The 22,846-nt window shown below is 41.2% G+C and overlaps 1 protein-coding gene across 7 annotated transcripts in view; it reads left to right on the top strand.

The window, feature by feature from the left end:
* Positions 1 to 17,139, top strand: part of DCAF1 (DDB1 and CUL4 associated factor 1) — a 53,932-nt gene extending 36,793 nt beyond the window's left edge. For 4 of the 7 annotated variants that reach the window (XM_082321139.1, XM_082321134.1, XM_082321135.1 and 1 more), the window contains one exon: positions 12,159 to 15,221. In XM_082321139.1, coding sequence (XP_082177265.1) covers positions 12,159 to 12,491 — 333 coding nt within the window. In that variant the 3' untranslated portion in view covers positions 12,492 to 15,221. The other 3 variants (XM_082321138.1, XM_082321137.1, XM_082321140.1) reach the window with 3 other exon arrangements.
* The last annotated feature ends 5,707 nt before the right edge of the window (positions 17,140 to 22,846 follow it).

Below are 22,846 nucleotides of genomic sequence, written 5' to 3'. Positions count from 1 at the left end.
ATATTTGTATCTCCTGTGAGAAAAGGTGGCTTCACCTTTTTCCAAAGAATGCCAGAAATATTTTGATGTTTGGTTTTTTCCAGACTGTGTGGAAAGCTGGATTTCTGATACCCTTTCTGTCTTTGAATCTTCCTGTCGCTAGGTTAAAACTTTTACTTTCTAGTTCAGAAGACTGGATAGCAGATCCCAGGAAAGAGTAATTTTTCTTTGCAGTTAGTTGTTCTTATTACAATTTCACTGTAATTCTGAAGATAAAGCAGTAGTTCTGTTTTGCATACACAGTTTGCTGTCCTGTCCTCTCAATGTGCTACAAGGTTGCAGTTGAAATCTTGGCTTTCTTATGAAATCATTGGTCACTGTTTCTATCCCTAGATTGGATAGATTCAGTTTAGGAACTTTTAGGATAGGTGAAGGGTAGAATTCTTTGGGAAGCAAGGAAGTGGGGGGAAATTACTGTTCCTTCCAAAGTGTTTCTACTTTCTAGCCATCCAGTGCTTGCTTCAGGCAATAGTCTCTATTTTTGTCTCTGCTTCCACTGGTTTTGTTCACATTTGGTATATTTTAGTAAGCTTATTCACATTTCCTTTATAAAATCTCAAAAAATAGTTTGTAACAGAAATTGATTTTGCATTGTACGATGATTAACTAGCAGCTATCAAGACACTGTTTTGTGATATCGCTGGTAAGTGTTTACTTAAGTGGAGATCTGTATTTGTATAAGAGGATGCAGTCTGAATGCTGTTGGTTCCAGGCTGTAACATTAGGTACCAAGCAGAGATAAAGTATCTATCATCCATCAAATGTGACTGGGGATGCTTCCTGTCTTACAAATGGAGGTGGCCCCAGGCAGACTTTTAAGTATGCTAAAAGCTTTTCTGTAAAGCTTATGGTGTATTCAAACAAAGCTCCTTTGGGATTGATGTGCAAGCTAAGAGTGACTAGTTAACATTGAATAATTGCTGCTTTTTATGGTCTTCATTTCTAGGGTGTATAGATGTTTCCTAGACAGTAACTTTCAGGGATGGTTGCAATCAAGTTTCTTTTAGTAAGAGAGGTTTGGTTTTAATATAAACAACACTTATGAACCAAAATTCAATTCAATCTATGTATATTTAGCAAAACATAAATTAAAATCCTTGCTCTCTGTCCTGTAGCTGTTCACTGCTGTTCCTCCAGGTTTGTCCTGGTCTTAGGCTTACAAAATATAGCTTTTGTCTCCGAGGAGGCATCCAGCATTGAGCTAGAATGAGCAGAGGTTTTCCAGAATAAAGATGGAATCTCTCTGGCACACTTGTCTGTTATGGCCAACAAGAGTAATTTTGTTTCCTGATGAACAGGAGTTTTCTGTGCGTACATATGCTCACACATATGTAGGTGTTTACAACTTGCCTAGTTAGTTTCTGTGATTTAGGCTTTGAAAAACTGGAAATAAACTTTCAAACTTATTGGGACTTCTCTCAGATATTCTAAAACAGCTTCGGGATAAAAGAAGGTGCTTTCTGATCCTTCTCATTAAAATGGTGTGTGGGGAAATGCATGTGAATCAACATTAATCTGGTATCTCTTTGGTCAAGATTTTTTAGAGCAGATATTAACCTGTTTGGCCCCTGTATCTTCACACCTTGACTTTATGCATGTATGTATTTTTGTATATGATCTACATATACAGGACCACAAGTACAGTTTTTTGCCTGTACAGAAAGTAATAAGTACTCAAATAGAAGTGTGTTTGATTTGGAAGGCAGGTGATGCAGAATAAAATTCCTTTAAAAATTGTGCTTGGGGCAAGTTAAGAACAGTGGAGAAAACTATCTGCCTGACATTTTTTTACTTTAAATTTTGATGCCTCATGATGTCAGTTTTGACAAGTGTCAACTGACAGCTCTGACAGATTTTTGAAAAGTGAAAGACTGAGTCCGTAAAATGAACCTAGCAGGGGTATTTGGCCTATAGATATCTTTCAATTCCTTCTCTTATTTAAGTGAAGAAACAAAACAGCTATAGTACTCCCCCTTTCTCAAACCAAACCTTGTAAAATCAACTGATCTGTTACATAAGTCACCCTTGAATTAAATGATCAGGCTGGCTTAGCTGGCTTGTGTATGGTACTGCTGCAGTAAATATTTATGATTTTGTTTGAGATACTTGAGAAAGCACCACTGCAGCTGGGTTCTTCCTTGGCTGTTACACTAGCCTTTCATATGAGATCTCTGGAAAGCTGCCTTTTCCTAGTGATGGCCAGTAATCCAGAGTTGTCAAGCCTTGTTAAACAGAACAAATGCTAAATGGATATTGATACTCTCTGGTCTGTACTTATTATGATAACTGAGGGAAAGTGAAGATGTAACATGCTTAGCAAGAGCTGGTTTGAGAGCTTTTTTTGTTGGGTGTTTTACTCCCAAAATACTACTCTTTCTGCCTTGAACTTTCATGAGTTTTGTGTATTATTTCACTGCTGGGTGAGTAAACAGGTCCATTAGTGACCGACAGTCTCACTCACAAGTACTTTCAAAACTATATTCAGCCTATGGGGAAATAGGCAGATTTTACTATTCTTCAGTCCTGCAGCAAGATATTCTTCCTCTTCCTCCTGTATTTGCCACTGTTTTGATACACTCCTTCAGAGTTAGACTTAGCAAAGATAAGATGGGTGTCTGAGCTACTGGTACAGCTGCTGGACCATCTTTTGGTTGTTAGCTTGCTCAATTCATATTTATTTCACTTTCTTGGCTGATTAGTATCCCCTATTTCACTCAGTAATCTACTCTCTTCTGTAGCAGACCGGGAATTTTGGAGGAAATGATTCAAAGGAAAGTGAACTTACTGATCTGGCCTAGAAATGGTGCATGACAGTTGCTATGGGCTAGAAAAGGAGACTTCAGAAATATTAAGTGATGAGAAAAGCTAAAACCAAGGGAGCTGACTGACCACAGAGTAGACTCAAAACTGTGAAACTTAAGTCTGGATGATGTGATCTGAGTGGGTTACAGGATTTTCAGTCTGTGCATTTTTACCTCTTCATTTTAGTTTTTCTTTCCATATTACTTCTTTAAGGCCTATTTTTCTCTCTGTGGTACATGATGTGGATGATGTTGCATCTGTGAGGCTCAAGTAGTATTCTCAGTTATCGTCATGTTGAGAGAGATTTATGGCTTCAGCAGCGGATTGCTTCACCTAGCTGTCCCTGTCCTATAAAGTGTGTTCTACTTCTTTTGCCAGAACTGAAGAACTGTTAATTATCCTGCAGTGCTTCTGGGCTATCGAAATGGTGATGGTAGGTGTGTAATTTGTCTTTTTGCATTGGTTTAGAAAATGCTAGGTGATGTGAAATGAAAGCTTTGGAGATAAGGCAATAAAGACTCAAAAGACAATCACTGTTCTAACATGTGGTTTAGCCAGGATGGAGAATGTTTTTCCTCAGCTTTCCATGTGGTCTTGTGATCCCAGTTTCTACTTTTATTTTAGGACTCTCCCCCTGTCTGCCTGCAACAGCAATTCCACTGTACTTTTATTGCTGTTCGTTTGATATAGGTTTGTTTTCATGCGGATACTTATTTGCTGGGGAAAAAACCCACAAACTTTAATCCATACTGGCACATATATTTGAGAACCATCAGACCATGGTGGTGCTTTGTCACTACAAGCTGCCTAGAATGATAAATGTCATCAGGGACCCTTAGTTTTTCAGGAGCTGTTCCTGTAACATTTGAAGATATTGTTTGTTTTGAAGTCTTGCTTGAGATAAAGTGGTTTACAGGATAATAGCTGGGAACAAGTGCTTTCAGACAAATGTCTCAACTGATAATAATATACATGTGTTTATTGCACACCTTGATAGGAATCTTTGAACTTAGTTGCAGCCGACAAGGCTAAGTTAAAGAGTGGTTTCCATCAAAGACCTGTTTACATAACAGACACATCTTTTGAACAAGCATCCTCCAAAACAGATATTTAAAAAAAAAAAAAAGTTTTCCCAGTACCTGTACTTCTTACCACATTTTTAGATAGTAGCAAATAACTGTGACTGCTTCAGCCTATTCTGCTGTTTCAGAATCTAGTTTCACTAACTGTCAGTGCAAACAGAGTAAGTTCTTGGAAAGGGAAAAGTAATTAGAGTTTTCAGGCTAGACCTAGTATTATGGCGTAAAACAGCTTCAGCAGAGATAAAAGCATATTCTGCCTGTTCAGTGATAGAAATCAAAGGTTGACTTCTTCTCACCTAACACATCTTTCTAGAATTCCCAGAGTAGTTGGGATCTAAGAAAATAAAAGCTGCCTCAGCTGTGATGAGAAATGCCAGTCAGAAGCTTGAGAAAATAAAGGAACAAATTCTTGTCCATAGAGGGAGAGTTCATTTACCTGCTAAATTCCTTTACACACTATTGGTTTTTGTCATGCAACTAAAGGAATGGGCTAATTTTTGTGAGTGAGACTGTGAGATCAGTGAGAGGAAGGAAGAGAAGCAGATTCAGAAACTGTACCTAGTTCTGGCCTCCTTATATTATTTCTGAGCCCTACGGCACAGAGAATATCATAGTCACATTCGAACACATTTATTTCTAGCATTAAGGAATGCATCAACTGCGAAATGATGACTTGCACATGCCTCAAAGAGGACAGTGACTCTGGAGCTAGATTGGTTATCATCAGGTACATACAGTCATGTTAAAATGAAAACATTTCATAGGCAAAACCAGAGTATTGGTCAAAAGAGTCCCAACTGAACATGCCATTCCAACAGAGGCCCAGATACTTTAAAGTTTTTGTTTATCTGTGTTATGGATGCTTTTTCATTCATCACAGGTAAGTAGTCATTGTTAGACAAGCTAAACCTACTTACATAGACTAAGAGAATAACGCTTTTTTATTTCTTCACTCCATGTTTTGCCTCTGTGACATACTGTATGCTGTGTGCTGTTTCCTGTATTAAATCTGCACATACCTACATCTGCATAGAAGCCTATGGTAAGATTCCTTGCTTGTTACATATAGCAACTTGTGCGCATTCCCAGGCTTCTACGTTTTTTAGCTCTGTGACCTCATTAATGGCTATGAAGAAGTAGCAATTCTAACACTGAAGTAGCCAAGAAGGTAAAAGTAGGTGCAGCCCTGTAGTGTGAAGGAGATGAATACTTAAAATCAATTTAATGGTGTGATAATAGGAAGTGAGTTTGGGTTTGCTAGCTGAGAGGAAGGATGAAGACTAGGTAATCTAGGACGTAAAATTCCTTCCTTACATGCTTGACCCCCTAGAAGGACTGTTGGCTATATTTAAGCTTTTTCCACTGCCCATTGTTCAGGGAGTGTTAAGAACTGTGTGGGGGAGGAACTGGATAGAAACTCTTAAGTGACTGAAAACCAGACATTGTCACTTTGTCACTCATGAGAATTGTATAGCAAAGGATCAAAAAGTACCAATATGCTACCAGATGCTTTGGAAGCAAAGTGAACAATTGTGAGAAGATAAGACAAGGGGATTGTCCGTGGAGAAAGATAACTTACTAAAACAAGGAGAGATTTAGTCCCCTGGAGTGAAACATTCTCAGTGAACTTGTGTTTGAACAATGATCATGTGTTCTTTTTTATGAAAGCAAAGCCCCTTCTCATGCTGGAAATAGGTAGTAATTAAAATAAAACTGATAACTCGGAAGAGACCAGATTACTAAAAATTAGTTTGCTTTTCTCTAGGAGAAACTTGGGGGAAGAGGGTGAAAGAAAGGGAAAAGTAAACTGGTAGGTGCTTTCTTGTAAAAGCAAATAAATTGACCAAAATAATGAAATTCTGGGAAACATTATTTCTTTACCAAAAAAAAAAAAAAAAAAAAAAAGACTAGAGAAAATAAAGAGTTCATAGAAGCAGATGCCTACCAGCAGATGATTAGACTACAAATAGCCAAAAGTGATTTAAATATGGGCTGAAAGATTTGAAAAAGTGGGAAAAGCTTCACTGACATTTGATTAACTGTTTTGCAGGTAGAGAAAAGGCAGCTTCATAGATGAAAATAAAAATAGTTAAGAGCAGAGTAGCTTATAGCATGATTCAAACTGAGAGGTGCCATAGAGAGTATGTTTTCAGAGGAAGGGACTGTTGCTGGAAAGCATCTGCAGGTGAGAGGTTTTGACTTGGAAGTGATGATAGGAGGTGAGTGTGGGGCTGGGGAAGGAGCAGCCGTGAGATGATGCCAGCTGAAGCATTCATAGGGCAGTAACAGAGAAAGCTGGGCACAGAACTGTTGATGTAAATACTCGTTTTGGACTGTGAATCAACTCCTAGTAGAGGAAGAAGAAGTGAATGAGGCATTAGATGAAAGAAGCTTTTTGTAACAGCTGAAACCATGTCAAATAAGCAAAAGATCAGTGACCTGTAAATCTCAAAACTGAGTTAAGGTTTCCAAACCTAACATTGACATTCGAAAAAGAATTGTGGGATCCTCTCTTGGCAGCTAACAGGCAGCCCAGTGTAAATTTGAGAGATTATGTAATCTGCAGTTGAGAAGTCTCAAATTCTGTTCATCTGGTCATAAAAAACTTTGGGATGCAAGAAATATAGGAAAACTCTATAAAAAGCCTTAAGAGTGCTTATAAAGCAAGCTGGTATATTTTTATATACTGTAGATTTGCAGTGCTATAAGCCATGCTTCCTGAAAGCTCTTTGTACATACACTGATTTCATGTTAAAATACAGTGCAGAAATGTTAAAATCAAAAAAATCAAAGTTCTGCCTAGTTAACATGTATTTTGCATCAGAGTTTGAATAAGTGAAAAACTGGCGTTTTCCTGAGCCTTTGAATGTTTTTTGAGAGATGAACACTGGTGAATGCGTTAAGTACCAATAACCTGTACTACCCAAAAAGACAAATTTTGTGAATTCTGTATATGTAAAATGAATGGGTAAAGGGGAAGAGTAAGAAAGTCTATGGTGATGATGAAAGTCTATGAAGTGTATGCAAACGTGCATCAAAAAACAATATGGAAGAAAACACATAACGCTTGAACAAGAGCAAAGGGTATTTACTAAGCTCTGAATGGGCTGTAAATACTGGCAATGTGAAGAATTAGGTCAAGCATTTTTTTGTTACAGTGCTGCCACCCCTATATATGCCATTCCTTTAGAGGATGTTGTTTAGTCTTTCCTTTGTAGTTATAAATGATAAATTAATTGAACCAAATCTACTTGGCTTTCTGAATCTTTATGTAAGATCACAAACTGGTAGTAGAGTTTAACTTGCCAGTAATTTTCTTTGAGATGATCTTGAGATAATCCTTTGCTACGTAATCAGCTTTTCTGATTCTGTAAGTTACTGTCCAGTTTTTCTTGTACTACTGCATCTCTGTAAATCTGCCTGTATGCAGGCACGTTAAAAAGCTGATGTGAATCACTTTTGCCCTCTTAATCATCCTCAAAGTAGTTCCAGGGTCATAGACTGTGTGGTGAAGCTATTTCTGTATTACTGTGTAAGTGAATTAGTGAATTTTGGTGAGTTAGTGAGTGTTGAGAGATTTCTCTAAGACGCACGCTTAAATTAATTGTCCCATTTGGCGATCTTATCCTAGAAGAACTGATAGTCGCTGCATTCTTTATACTTGTCTAAAGTGTGTAACTGATGATATTATACATTGATTTACATTCTTAAGACTTTTTGAGTTAAACTGATACAAACCCTTTGTATAGATGGTCTTTTCCAGCCTAAACTAGTCTTTATCAGTTGAGTCAAATTAACTCTTTAGTTGAGTCAATTTCTAAGTTAAACTGGGGCCTGTCCCTGTGTGGACATCCTACTTACATCTGCTGGTAGCTATACCGTGCTAAAGTTGCAGCCTCCTTCTTTGCTATCCCCTTATAATTATAACTGGGGCTTTGTTTTGTTCTCTTGTTGACTTTAAATTGTCAGCTTTGTCTTTGTTCATTGTCTTATTTTTGCAGTCTTTTTGCTTTAACTGGGGTGAAGTCAGCACTGTAAGTATTTATGCAGAGAAGTGACCCCAGGAAGCCATTTTGTGTATGAAACAGGGTGGGTGTTTCCTAGATTGAAATTCCTTTATTATAATTGCAATACTGTGTTTTTGAAGAGCAGGAAGAGTTGGCTATCCAGGTATGTTGATACTATAATGCCCTCTGCATTGCAGCTGTTATGTAGTGACATCTGTGTGTGCTGGAGATGAAGAGTAACACTGGTACGGTATTGTGAAGATAACACAGAAAACCCCTAGTATTCATATTCACTATAATATATAATAAAATTAATACATATATATATACTATATAATTACAAATTTGAATCTCATTGGGGGTCAATGGGTACTCTACTTTGAACTGTTCTACTCTTGGCATCTATCAAGGTAAAGCTCCCTTAAGTTAATCCTAAATTTAGGTATCTACAAGCAGTTAATATACCTGAATCACAGTGTAACTAAAATGGGTAGCAATGTGACATCCTTAATTCAAAAGCTGGGCTCCATCATGTCCCTCTGAGTGTTGCCTATTCTATTTAAAAGGGAGCATTAGATTTTTTTTCTTTTTTCCTCCATGATAGCCTCAGGTTGGGATTGTTTGTAATCTTACATGAATTACATAGGAAGATAGGGTTTTGGTCTGGCTGTATGGTAATAATAGTGCACCTGACTGCAGAGCAGGCACACAGTGAGTCAGAGTGCTGATAGGGAGGTAAAATGTTTTACAGAGGGAAGGTTATGAGATGGTCGGTTTGTGATTCTACAGTACTAGCCTCGTGCCTTCTGTAAAGATAACTGGCAGCTGTGAAGCAGCTTCTGTTGGAGAGGGAAGAGAATATTTTCTAAGGAAGCAGAGGAGGAACGTGAGGACTCCATAAACAGTTGAAGTTCTGATCTGATCATCTTTTACAGAGAACCCAAATAGAAGAATATCTTTAGGCATCTAACGGAGTTAGTGAAAGCTCAAACAATTCCTTGATATTGTTTAAGTCATATGGAGTGTGCTGGTCCATGGGTTCTGTGGATCGGTTTACTCCAATGAGGAAGATAAGCACAGGTGCATGCTTGCTTTGCATAGATGTGCATGCTGGTTCTTTTTTCTAGCAGCACCTGTGTCATTGCCCAAAGCTCTTGGGAACTACTGATGAGTAGGTAGGACCTTGCTTTTGCAGGTTTTTCATTCAGAAGTCTGGATGTGGTTTGGAATAGCGGTTCTGCCTATCTTCCCTTGTGACATTGCACAAGGATTTTTTTCACTGCTCTTATACAAGCATACTGAATGAGTCATTGGGGAAGGCATGCCATTTTTTTATCTATATATGGATCCCTTATGTGAGACAGTTGTGGTATATGATGAGGATACAGCCTAGAGATCCATTAGTAGACTGGATATCACTTATATATGATGGTGTTAGGTGTGAGGAAATACCAGGTGGAGTCTTTCTCAGCTGTATGTCCCACAGATTAGTTTTGGGTGCAGAAGCTCAGTGTGCTTTCTTAAGAGAGATTTCACCACATATATGCAAGCCTTCTGTTTCTAGACTGGAGTACTGCAGTGTGCCTGCAGAGGTTTGTGCTTGGAGATTGTTGAAAAGCTAATGCAGAATTAGCCTGTTACTTAGCAGAAGCATCACAGTTTCCAGGTTCCTGTCTGTGTTCTTTAAAACATAAGGTACAGGTTTCTCACTCATTAAGATCACTCCTCTTGAACTATGTTCTGTGCAGTTGTTCAGCTTGGTAAGGGCGCGCACTGTGCGCATGTCGTGCGCTCTCTGCCACGTGCACATGTGACTTCTTGTAGCATGGTTTTCACACAATTTTCTGGTTTACCAAGGATGGGTATAATTTAGATCACATCTTACTGTTCTTAGGTGGTTTTTAAATGAGTGTGGCCTGATTCTAATCACCTACTTCAGATTAAATAATTTAAGATGGAAAGGTGAAAGCATTTATTTCAGTGCGCTAGTATTCTGTTGCTATTTGTGTTTTCACAAAGGATTTTTTCCTCACTGGTTGGTATAATCCTTCAAAGTTAACTTGCAGCTAAATATACACCCTTTCTGTGTAATTTGGTGCTTATTCTTGTCAGCCAGAAGAAATCTTTAGCTTTATACAACTATATTTCATTTCATCCTGTGTTTGAAGGGTGATACTGCTATATATGTCTTGCCTTAAGCTTGAATGAAAAAGTTGATAAAATAGTATTTCAATGTCCAATAAATATATTAAATGTGAAACATAATCAAATTCAGTAGTTTTTGACATTTTAAGTCATTGTGGGCTGGGTATTTAGGAAAAAAATACTTTTCAGAAATTCCACAGATGTGGAAACTTAAATGGGTACCTAACTCATTTCAGAATCCTTTAGGTTTCAACTACACAGACTCTTAATGAATCTTGTAAACAATACACTTCTTTCCTAATGTCTACAGTTGTGTCTCTATCTCCAGACACTGAAAAAACTTGGCTTAATTTTTCCAAGCTTTTAAAATAAATTGATCTCCTCCTTTCCATCTTTAGAGTTATTTAGAAACTGAAAAAGGAAAATAAACTCTCCTGCCTTTTCAGTTTTTAATCAGTTTTTCAATTCTGAATAGAGTAATTCTGAATAAAGTTTAAGACATTGGTTTCTCTGAAGATACTGCATAGAACAAAAGTAAAAGTTATTAAGGCAAAAGCTTTTATACTGAATTCAATATATTTTATGGAAAATGATACTCAGTACAGCACTGCAATTTAAAACTGTGAACTGCAAGTAAGGTATTTCCTCTCCCAGTGTGTATACAATTCAAAAAGCATTGTCCGTTTATTTGAGGACTCATTGACTCAAAGTAAAGTTTGCCATTGCCTAAAATAAGCATAGGCTTTAGTACAGGTTGGTTTAATTTTTACTTAATACAAGCTCTTTCAGAAAGAAAACTGTATGTAGCAAACCAATGCTTTTATACTGTCATCTCCATTTAAGTAACACAGCGCTTCTGGTCAGTAGAGGAGACTTGGCTGCCTTTTGCAAGTGAAGAAACAATAAAATTTGCCCAGGCTTTTTGGCATTCCTTGTTTCTTTAGCCTATGACAGATGTTGGATTTTTGTAGGTGTGGTGGATTTTTTTATAGCACTGACTGAAGAAAAAGTAGGTTGGGGAGATGACAGTAAGGTTTTTTCCTCTGTCTTTTTAGACCTGAAAATGCAGCAGTATAAACAGCACAGTGTGAGTGTGGTGAGCTTGAGGACCAAACTAACCCTAGAAGTGGGTTGTTAAATATCTATCTTAACTGCTTCATAACTTTGCAAGATGTGTTCCCTCCTAAAACAAAGGGGCAATTAAGACTTAATGACTTGAGAGCTGCCTTCCTGCCACATGAGAGCATTCTGTTAGAGAAAAAGGGTGTGACTCTGAGAAGATGTGCAGGTTTATTGAACCCTTTCTTTGAGTCTTGAAGAATTCCTGGAGCTTGGCTTGTGATGGCACTTTTTTGCCTCTTGTTTGTCTGGAAGAATGATAGGACTGTAACAGCTTCTTCCCACTCAGTTTTATCTGCTAGCTATGGATTTCTGATTTGATCTGTACAATGAGAAATTCAGTTGCTTTATTGAATGCAAATTCTTATGGTTTGATAGAGAAAGATCTTGATCCACAGGTAAATGCCAAAGATGAGACTCCTGAGCTGCTTTAAACAGTTCTGTCATCTGAAGCTGAGTGATTCAGGGATTGGTTTGGGCTAATAGTATCTTTCCCTACATTTTACCTCTCATCTAAATCAGGAATGACTGAGAGACTGAACATCCTGTGCTGCATGCTGTTTGATGCAAAGTAGAGGTTTTGGTCCAGTTGAAACTAAAGCAGTTTGTACAAGACTAGCAACAAAGCCATGGATTAACAGGTGTTATTGCATGTCCTTCTCAAGAGTGCATTGTCGTGACACATGTTGATGGCCAGTATTGGAGAGGAGCTTCAGCCAATGGTACCTGTGTTGCACCAGCATTTTGCAGATAAGACTTTGCGGGCCTGCAAATGATCTAGCATGTGTCATGTTCTGTAGTTGTGGAGAGAAAGTGTTTATATGGGTGATGGGGAAGTGTTTGTAATGTGCGATGTCTGGATATGGGGAGAAGTGAAAACTGTAGTTATTTTTCTTCAATTATTCTTATTCCATTTTACATTTGTTTTAATGTCTGCAATGGACTATTTTTGCTGTCTTTATAGGAGGAAGAAGAGCAAGAGGAAGAAGATGATGATGAAGATGATGATGATACAGATGACCTTGATGAACTAGATACGGACCAGCTGCTGGAGGCTGAGCTGGAGGAGGATGAGAACAATGAGAATGCTGGTGAGGATGGAGAAAATGACTTTTCTCCCTCCGATGATGAGGAGCTTGCCAACCTCCTGGAAGAGGGAGATGAGGGTGAAGATGAAGATTCTGATGCTGATGAGGAAGTTGAGCTGATTCTTGGAGATAGTAAGTGTGTGCCCAGCTTGGTAACCACAGGTGACCTCATCCTCTGTTTAATGTCCTGGCAAATATGCAACATCTAAGTCTTCCCTGAAATTATTTGGCTGACTTTCCCCCTCAGTGGTATGAAAGGCACAAAATAATCATGCTTGTTCACCTGTGGCCTCTCAAAGTAATCTATGGGTAAAAACAGATCTTACCTGAGAGAACAACTGTGAGGTCTGGAAAGGAAGGTATCTCCTTTCTTCAAGTGCTCCCAGGTGTGTGTGAGAACTTAAAGGCAGGCCAAGAAACTCCATGTCAAGAAGCCTTGTCTGATTGCTTCCCTGTCCTGCCCTTCAAGGGGACGCTGGTTGAACTGTTACCTCACCTGTCGTCTTTGCCTTATTCGTACCTGTAAGGACAGAGAAGCATTTTTGCTCCTTTGTGCTATTCTTTCTCTTTTGTAATTGCTTAAAGTGCAAAACCCACATGGCATTTCTGACTTCACTTCCTTTTTTAGACTGTGCTGAAGCTAACATAACTTTTGGGATAAGATTTAAATTGTTCGCTTTTTCTGGCATTCCACAAATGCAGACTTGAAAAGTTAACAAAGCGTGTGTGTGCGCGTGTGTGTAAGAAAGGTCTGAACTTCTTATGGAGCAATTCAATTTGGAAAAAGGCTTCACAAGAAAGAGAAGGTGAATAGGATAGCATCAGGCTTGGGATTTGTGACACCAGATTCTCTTCCCTTTTTTGCAGCACAATATTTGAGTATGCGTGGCCAAGCCACTTAGTTCTTTTTTCATTTCCAAGCTGTAAAATGGAGATAATATAGTTACCTTAAGTTAAGGGGTTGGTAAGGATAAGGAATTACAGTGTGCAAGGTGTTTGAAGTCCTGCAGCGATAGGAGATTAATGTGAGAGCTGAGATGGGAATCAATCTTCTCTGCCAACGCACTGGAGGATTAAGCATGCTAGGGCTCTGTTTTGGCACTAATGTAGCTGGCAGACTCATTCATGCCCCTCTTTTCTGTTAGAATGCAGCTCAGTCGTTTTTAAGGATGTGGCCACATGAGGTGGCCAGAGTTGTTCTGTGATGTCAGCCTGCTGTTTTCTTGAAGGTAGTCGGTATACAATGCAGGGCCATATAGGACACTTATATAGCTCAAATTCATTAATAGCATATTGCAGTTCAACATTTTGGGATTGCAGATAACTTCTGCCTGTCCTAGTAGCTGGCAGGACCTTCTTGACACAACTCCACTTCTGTTTCCTCAGGGGGTGCAGGGCCAGAAGCTATTAAGAGAGCAGCCAGAGTGCTGTAACTTCAATTGTCCAAGGGGCAGAAGGGAGGGGAAGTTGAGGCCATTTCAATAACTGTTCCTGTAACAAAACTAGGTGCTACTTGACACTTAGTTATTGCAGGTGTGCTCTGCAGAGCACTGCATATTATGAAATGGCCACATCTGTACACCATTGATGGATAGAACCATGTGATCAGAACTTTGATCTCATATCGCTGTGGAGCTGCAGCCAGCCCATCCTGTGGCTGTTAGGTTGCTTGGTAGCATCATTGGGCGCTTAAAGCAGGGAGTGCAGCTCTGCCAGGCGGAATGTGTGGTCCTTGCACAGGGTTTGATGAGTGGGGTTCTGTGGCGGCTTCTCTGTGACTTCAACTTTATGTGGCTTTTGTTTCTCACCCAGCAAGAGCAATTAAAATTTCCCTCTCCTTTGCTTATGCTGTGTTCCAGAATTAATAGTTGTAAGGGCACTGACACTGTTGCAAAGTACAGATCTGAGGCACGGTGATGAATTTAGATTGCTTTCTACTGCAGACCCTTGCTGTACTTTGGATGAACCTCTGTAATATACAGTGGGTGTCCTTCAAAACAAAATAATTCAAAGAACAGTTGAAACGGGAGAGTTGAGTGGCTTTGGTTACTTGTGCTTTAGAAGAGATTTTGTTTCCTTTTCAGGAATAATCCATGGAGAACCTTTTAAGTATAAGTTTGACTTCCTCCTCCTTTGTTACCACCTTGGGGAGGGTGGATCTGTTTGTCTTGTCCAAAGCAGTTTACGCATTGTGCAGATCTTTCAAGAGCTTGTTCCTGGGACAGTGGGGTGTCCTTTTTGAAATGCACGTGTGATAGAGGATGGAAGAAATATATAGAATTCTCACCAGCAGTATGGCTGTCTCTTGTTTCCTCTTCTCTTCTGTAATCAAAAATGGCAACTTCCAGGCAGGTCTGTAAGCTTCTGCCAAGCAGTTAACTGCAGTCAGGTTTACTTATAGACATGGAGCTCAAAATTGGAAGGTTGTGTGATGGACTGGAGAATAAAGAATTAGGAGATCCCCTTTCAAAGCTTTCCTCTGGTGTTTTTAAAAAAAAAAAAAAAAAAAAGGCAACAACTGTTTCAGCTTCTCTTCTCCAGAGTTTCTGGATTGTTATCTCGCTTGTGCTTCTTTCCCTCTTACTGTGTAAGTCTAGCTGCTGCAGCACTGGCTGGTGTTTTCCAACTCCTCTCACGTGGCTGTAGCTGTTCTGGGAGCACTGATGACCCCTCAGTTTAGGCTCAGTATGATGGATGGTGAGACTGGAGCATCCCTCGCTGATCACAGTGGAAGGGCATCTGGTTGATCTTCAGGGACAAAGGTTGGGGGAAAGGGTTTGTGCCCTCTGCTCCTTGCCTGTGGGTTTTTTTTTTTTTCCTAAGGAAAGCATCATGAGAAGGGGTGAACCTTCCAGAAGGTCTTGCTTACCTTGACAGGCATTTTAGAGATCCAGTATAACTCAGATGGCTAAGATGAAGTCTTGGTGTCTTTTTTTTTAATATTTTTAACACCTAGTTAACTGCAGCATCCAATGAATTCACGTAAGAAAAAGAACCAACGTCACCTCTAAGGTAAGGCAGGAGACCTCTTGCTGCCAGAGCTGCTACCACTTCCCTCTTGTACAACTGAGGGAGGAGAGATCTTATGTTTTAAGATAAAAAGCAAGTGTGTGTGTGTGTGTGTGTGTGTGTGTGTGACTGCCTCTGGCAAATCCTTTCATGTCTTCGTTCTGTACCACAATGAAGAAAACCAGGAAAAGCACAATTTTCAGGTCACCTTTAATGAGTGCCATGTAGTTAAATTCATTACAGAAACCTTTGGGTTGCTAGAGGAAGGCTCTAGTTGTGAGTGTGTGATTGCTTCTCCCGCTGTGCTGTGCAGAGGGGAGTGACAGACCAATAAGAACCTAGTACTGAGAAAGTTTGGGTATAACTTACTGCATAATGAATTGGCCCCATGCACATTATACGGAGGCCATATTTCACCACATCAGGTTGGTGAAACTGTCAAGCTTGCTTTCAAATAACAGCTGTGAGAAATGACTGCCAGATCTGTCCAGCCCCCACCATGAAGAGCTATTGCACTTAGGTGTGCACAGTAAGTTGTGCAGGCAGCTCACGTGCAGGTAACTTACTGCTGGTGTCCTTCTCCCCATCTTGTCATGGGAAAAAAACCTGCCAGCTAATAGAAACTGCACTTGCTAAAGCTGCTCTCCTCTTGACCCTCTCTTTTAACCAGAGAAAGAAAGCTCTGGTGCAGCTTTGCTAACTGCTTTTGATTGACTTGAAATGCACTAAGGGTGCTAGCTGCCTCCGTCGTTGCTGCGGAGTTGCTGGTCTCAAGCAGGTGGTGGCCATCTCTTGTAACTATGAATGCGTTGCCTTGCTTAGAAGCCCTGACAGCTGTGTTCTTCCACAAACCAAATGTAACCTACATGTCTCCTTTTCAGCCGACAGCTCAGATAACTCTGACTTGGAGGACGACATAATCCTGTCTCTGAATGAGTGAGCGGTGACTGCCAGGCGGGGTGTTGGCAGGAGGAGACGCTCCGTTCCCAGCAGAAGACTGGAGACCAAATTGGAAACCGATTCTGAGCACCCCAACCCTTTTTCTCCTGGGAAAACCTGAGGAACTCCAGCCCATCCGCTGTGTTGGTTTGAGTCAGTTTGAGGCTCGGGGCTAAGTCCGAGGCTCTACAATAAAGAGACCTGGGGTTAGGCCTCTTTTCTCTCTGCCTTTTTTTTTTTATTTTTTATTTTAGGCTGAGATGACTCTCCTCTTCAAGGAAACTTCTGAAAATATTTCACAATATATTTTCTTTGTATAAAGTTCTTTCCTAAAGAACAGAAATAGTTTTATATAAAACAAAAAAAAAAAAAAAAAGGCAAGTGTTCTAGTAAAGAGGGGATGAACTTTGTATTCCTGTAGTACCTTGTTACCATGGGGTAGGTTTGGGGGAGAAAAACTGTTTAAAAGAAGAGGCATTTTTATGCAACTACTAAATGAAATAAGAGGATCATCGTTTCTAAAATTGTTGAGGAGTAAGAATATTTTTATTTTAAATATGATTTTATTTTTTAAAAAAAAAAAAGCAACAGGTGTTAACACCTGCTGGTGCACCAGTGTGTTTCAGATGCTTTTGTCCTCCAGGGAAGAGCCCTGGGGGTGTCTGGTAACTGAAGGTACAGGCTGTTTCAAGCGGAGATTCTTGCTGTGATACCAGCTATAGTGGGAGGCTGAAGTCCTGGCTTGGCCTAGTCAGAGCCTGGTATTCCTGAAGACACAGGGATCTGGGATAGAAGTTGGAGCCCTCTTTCTCCCCTCTGCCCTTTGTGGTTCAAGTTTTTTAATCTTTTTTTTTTTTTTTTTCCCCCCTCCTCTCCCTTTTGCTCGCTGTGTGGAAACTGCAAATTGAAGGCCTTTTTCTTTAATGTAAAGTGTATTTATTAAAAAATTAAATACAAATCCTGTCTCTGTTTATGGCTGTGAATTGTAGCCGTGCATTCCTCTGCCACCCATGCAAAAGCAGTGCTCTGTGCACCTGAGGAGCAGCCCCGTGCAGGAGAGCAGCTAGTTGTAGCTAGTGGCCTGACTGCAATAAGGAATGGCAAAGTAAGCAAGAGGTGAGATTTCTGAAAGTGCAGGCTCCGCATGCTGCTCCAGTCCACGGGGACTCCCAGAGCTGCCCAACATCTCACAGTGCCCGTGGGTTCAATATCTGGCTTGTTGGTTTGCCCGACAGCCTTGAATTCTCAGTGGGGTTATGGGCAGCACGGCACCGCATCCTCACTGCGCTGTGTGGGAGCTGGAAGGTGCTGCTAATGCCGGGCTGTGATTTTGTTTAAAGATGCACCAGAGTATCCACTCTGCGGTTCAGCTCCAGGAAGCACGGTGAGCTGCAGGGAACTCTCACCACCTTGCTGGTGTGTGTCAGAAGGCGGGAGCAGCATTGGGCCCTCCTCGTCCATGTGTGGTTTGGCATTATGTAGGCTGCCTTGTGGCTATACTGGCAGAAGGCAAATTAGGTGCTCCTGTTTGTACATGACAAGAGGCCCTGCCCTTAGAAGGGGATAAAAAAAATTGCAGTTGAGTGTTTGATTTCACTGTACAGCACACAACTGTGCAACTTAGTTCTGTGAGTCAGAACTGGAAGGTAAGCGTGCTCATTGCTTGCTTGGACAAGGCCACTAAATGTGCTATTTATTCCCAGGTGTTCAGATAACATCCACTCAACTTTTTCGTCTTTCTCTGTTTTGGCCACTTTCAGAATAGGGTTTGAGGCAGAACAGTGAGCTGGAGACTTCTCACTCCTTGACACTACAGCAAGTTTTCCACCAAGAACTGTGCTCGTTTCAACTAAGGCTCAAGGTTTCATTGCTTGAAGAGGAAGGATTTTCTTTTTAACCAAGAGAAGGGATAGCTTTTCTTCCCTGCAGCATCGCATCTACTTAACGCACTTACCCAGGGCTGCTTGTTAATAATTAAAATGAAAGGTTGTGCTGCAACTTATAATGGATAATTGTGCCCTACAGAGTCGATAAAGATGAATGAGTTGCGATTACTACAGCATTTAAGACCAGCAATTGGAGCAGCATTCTGATTAAATGAGGGGATTGAAAATCTGATATACCATCCAATAGCTGTGGAAGCCAGCCTCTGCCTTATCAAAAAACATCTTATGCAACTTTACCTTAGAAAATGTGCTGCTCAGGAGGAGAGAAAAAAAAAAAAAGCATGTACTCAACTACTAATAACAGAGGGAGATGCTGTGCCAGATGTCCATATCTTGTTTTGGCTTTATACCACAGCTATAATCGGCTGCATCTGTTGCTGTTTTGGGCCTGGCTATCTTGGAGAAATTTACCAACTAGTTTTGTGAGACAGAACCAAAACGTCTAGAATGGAGCTCCTATTTATAAATCTGACTTGAAACTGGGCCACTGTAAGTATATGTGCGATCCCTCCCCTCCCACACCTATCCTAGCTTTATTAAACAGAGCCAAAGGGAGCCTGCTTGGGCCTTAGCCTGTGGCTAAGCAGGCAGGGCCCGGCCGCTGCAGCCTGCAGATCACCCACCAAAAGCTGCTAAAGCAGCCCCCTCTGCCTGTCCCGGGCAGGCTCGGCCTCTCTGCTTATCGCAGAGCTGACGAAGTTAAATGTGCAACGGCAGGGGAGGCTGCCTGTGCCCTGTGCTTGTGCCTTTGTTCTTGCCCGGCATCATTTATGAGTGCTGGGGAACAGAGTGACTGTAACAGGCTGGGTGCAAAATGGGGATTTGGAATGGAAGACTAGCAGGGGTTTGTTGTTTTTTGTCAGGGCATGATTCTATAACTAGTTGGGATGAGGAGGAATCTCAGTGTTTGGAAAATCACCTCTTCCCCTGGCATCATGTTTTAATCTACTTAAAAGCTTTGTGTTTGGAAAAAGGCCTATAATCTTCCTGAATGCACACAGCATGTTGCTGATGTGATGCCATACAGTATTTCTTGTATGCAGCCATTACAGGCCTTGGTTTGGGGGGTGGAAGGGGCATTTAAATGTCCTGCCAGCTGGCTAAGACATATACCTCCCTCTGCAATGGAGGGGAGCCTTTGCAGGAAGGATGCTGTGTTTCCTCCCATGATGTCAGCAGAGACAAGCCCAGCCCCAGCCTGTGCCCTCACTCTATGACCAGACCGTGAGTAACTGCTGGGCCCATTTGCTATACTGCAACACAGCACCACGGAGTACAGGCTGTGTAACCATCGTGCCAGCACCCTGGGAGGCTGCACGCGTATCCCTGCAGCACAGTGGGTCAAAAAAAACCTCATGTAGGCCACGGGTTAGCGAGCACGGTAGAAACGTCAGGGCTGGTCTGTAGTTTAACCTGCGTTTTAGCTAAGGGTAGTAATCAAGGTATGATCGGCTTGTCAGCACTGGTCATATGCACATGCTGGGCACCTGGGACGGCCTAGGGCTAGCCCTCTTGTCCATGTTTCTGTTGTAGTAAAGATGGCTAACAACTGATGTTAAAAAGAGGCTTTGTAAGGCAGGATATTTACTGAATGGGTCTTTAAAAAAAAAAAAAAAATAGAGCAACTCTGTCTAAACACTAATGCTCTCAGACCATGAAATCTACCATCCCACACCCTGGTCCCACTTCGAGTTTCAGATCACCCTCAAAGAGACAAGAGACCATTACCCTTTTGCAGTTACCTTACTGTCACTGCTGTACCAAGCTGAAAGACACCTCCCCACCCCCCAAACAACTGCCCAGCACTGTTACACCCACCATATTCCAACATCCCTGAGACTCTCAGGCCTCCCAACTAACAACGTGGTGTTCCTCCCACTCCTACCGTCTATCTGTCTTCTCTGCAGAACTGCATCCCATTCCAATTTAAGGGCCAAGTCTTGCAAGCTGTAAGATACAGGTGGAGCACTACTTTGCTGTAACTGTCTATCATCTACCCTTTTTCAGGCCTGTTTCTCTCGGAAACAGCCTGGATGCATGTGTGAGGGATGGGGGACAGGACTACAGGGGCCTTTGGCCTCGGCACAGTCTGTTCAAGCAACATCTGTGGCTCGCTTGCATCCTGGGGAGCTGAGAGGCTCAGGCCATCAGGTTAGAGGGCTGATGCTGCGTCTCTCCCAGGTATTTTTTTCCTTAAGCTCTCTGACTTCTCATTTAGGCCTGTTTGTTTCATTTGTTTGTAGAAAGGAGATTTGTTGGTCCCCCATTCATGCACACATGCTCACAACCATCAGCCACCTCACTGGAACCAGAAATCCCATCATTAAAAATCTTACCCAACCAAAAAAATATGACAATGTTTGTCTTCTAAAAAAACCCTACATTATTATTTACTTGCCTCAAAAGGAAAAGTGGGAGATGATGGATTTCTAATGGTTCCTTGGCTTTGCCATCAGGCAGTTGCAGCTTTTATTATGTATTGATATCCCCCCCCCCCCCCCTTCTGATTCCTCACATTCACACACCGTAACACACACAGACACACACACACGAGGCCACTCCACAGCAGCACGAGCTGCCTGATGCCAGCCAGGCATTCGTTATTGCACCACCATGCACTCTGCCTCAGACTGAACGGACATCTCCAACACAGAGGATACTCTGACAAAAAGCTCTAATCACTCTGTGACTCTGGCCATAAGGGGTATTTAATAGCACTTGGTTTCAGATAACACTTAACGGTTACAATTGTTGACATTTGGCACTGTCTACATTACAACAGCATGGGGGACTTGGTAACAAGGTTAAAAGTCGGTGTCCCTGTAACCGTGTAAAACCAGGGGCAGTCCAGCTACCCTACGCTGTGCGGCCGTGGTGTGGTGAAGGGTACCTCTGCGCTGCCCGGTGCAACCCAGTGCCGTGAGCCTGGAGACACGGCTTGGCGGCTGGGAGCAGCAGCGTTGCTCCTCTGCTCCCACAGCGTAAATCACCTTTCCTGGAGCCCTGCTGCTCCCAGCGGACGAGCCAGCTCACTGAACCGTGCCCGCACACCATGGACAAAACCCTCCGTGGCCTGGTAGCTGTGCTTGGGCCCTTACAGACAGAATTACATTTTCTGGGGTACAGAAGATGCATCATCAAGTGAAATACTAACCCCCCTCATGATCACACTAACTCATCAGTTTTACTTTTAATATAATCACAGTATTAAATGTTAAAAAAACAAAACAACAAACCAACCCATACTTGTTGGTATCAATACGTTATTAAATTAAGCAACTGCTCATACATCATCATCTGATGATGTCCCCACTGTGAAATTGCAGGGTTAAAAAATAAAAAAGAATAAAAGCATCATTAGACTGAGTTATGCTCCCTGCTATATAGGTTTTGATACCAATCATACCTGAGAGCACAGTTTTAAAAGGGCCTTTGGCAGCTGTCAGCAAGTGAGTCTGCTTGGTCACAGAGACCGGTGCAAGAAAGACTCTGGTTCTCCCAGGATTTTGTTCACTTGCTTACCACCAAAACAAAAAAAACCTGCAAATTTAAAGAAACTTTAAAATTTAGTGTTTTTAATTCCACACAATTTTCTGTAAGCCTCCTAAAATCTACAGGCATCATTTTAAAAAATAAAAATATCCCCAAACTGAACAGTGTGGCTTTTAACTCAAATTTGAACTAGTTACCGCATCCTTACTTTACTGAGCAGAGGTGCAGATGTCCTGGCTTCTCTCCTGAACAACTGTCTCATACCACAGATAGATAGATAGAAAAGATAATGGACCCATCCCATTTCAAATTTTGATCTCCAGAGTTTCCTACGGTCATAGACAGGTTACTTGCGGTAACATAATGCATTTTCAGACAGCCAGACATGTTTATCTCCTTTTTTTTTTTTTTTTTTGTAAGCCTGCAAACAAGCTTCAACTTTAGCAAAAAAAAAATTTTGCTGTTTGTCTTTCAATAAAGGATTTCAGATAGTGCAACATGATTGACTATGCAAATGGGCACCTACAGTTCACCAAAACCTCTGTGCCCTCTATTTGCTTGTCCTACATCTAATACAGGCCCAAGAGGGTTCCCCCTTAAATTACTTTTTTTTTTTCTCCTGCTTGTTTTTTTTTTCCTTTTATAAAAACTGGGAATATCAAGTCTCATTTTTGTTTCACCCAGGAACTTCTATCTGACTGAGACATGTATTGGGTGCTCTCAGACCTCACAGAATTGAATACAGAGTTGACTCCTTAGTAGCAAACTTTTCGCCAAGTATTAACTGTAATTTTTGTCTTGTGTACAAAACCCACTCGATTCTTGATCAGGATTTGCTTCCTTGGTAGCTGGCTTCCTGGGAAGCTTCTATCCTCAAATAGAGAATCAATAGGAATGCATCCAGACTCAAATTTATGAAATAAAAAGCAAACAGGACAAAAAAAAAGAAAAAAAGATACAGAACCAACCTTTCAGTCTCTCATACAGCACAGAGAACCCCCCTTCCCCCTCCCATCTTGCAAGACACGTATAAAGAGACAGAGGAGGTGCAGGAGGCTGGGGTCTGAGAAACTGAAACGGGTTGGGACCATCACCTTCCAGCTCTTGACAGCACAGGGAACCAGCCCTTCCTGGGCCATAAAAACTAGGATACCGCACAAGTTTAGAAATCCATCAGT

The sequence above is a fragment of the Platalea leucorodia genome (genome assembly GCF_965183815.1).
Source record: "Platalea leucorodia genome assembly, chromosome: 9".
In the NCBI taxonomy this organism is placed as follows: domain Eukaryota; kingdom Metazoa; phylum Chordata; class Aves; order Pelecaniformes; family Threskiornithidae; genus Platalea; species Platalea leucorodia.
This window is presented reverse-complemented; position numbering and strand designations above follow the sequence as displayed.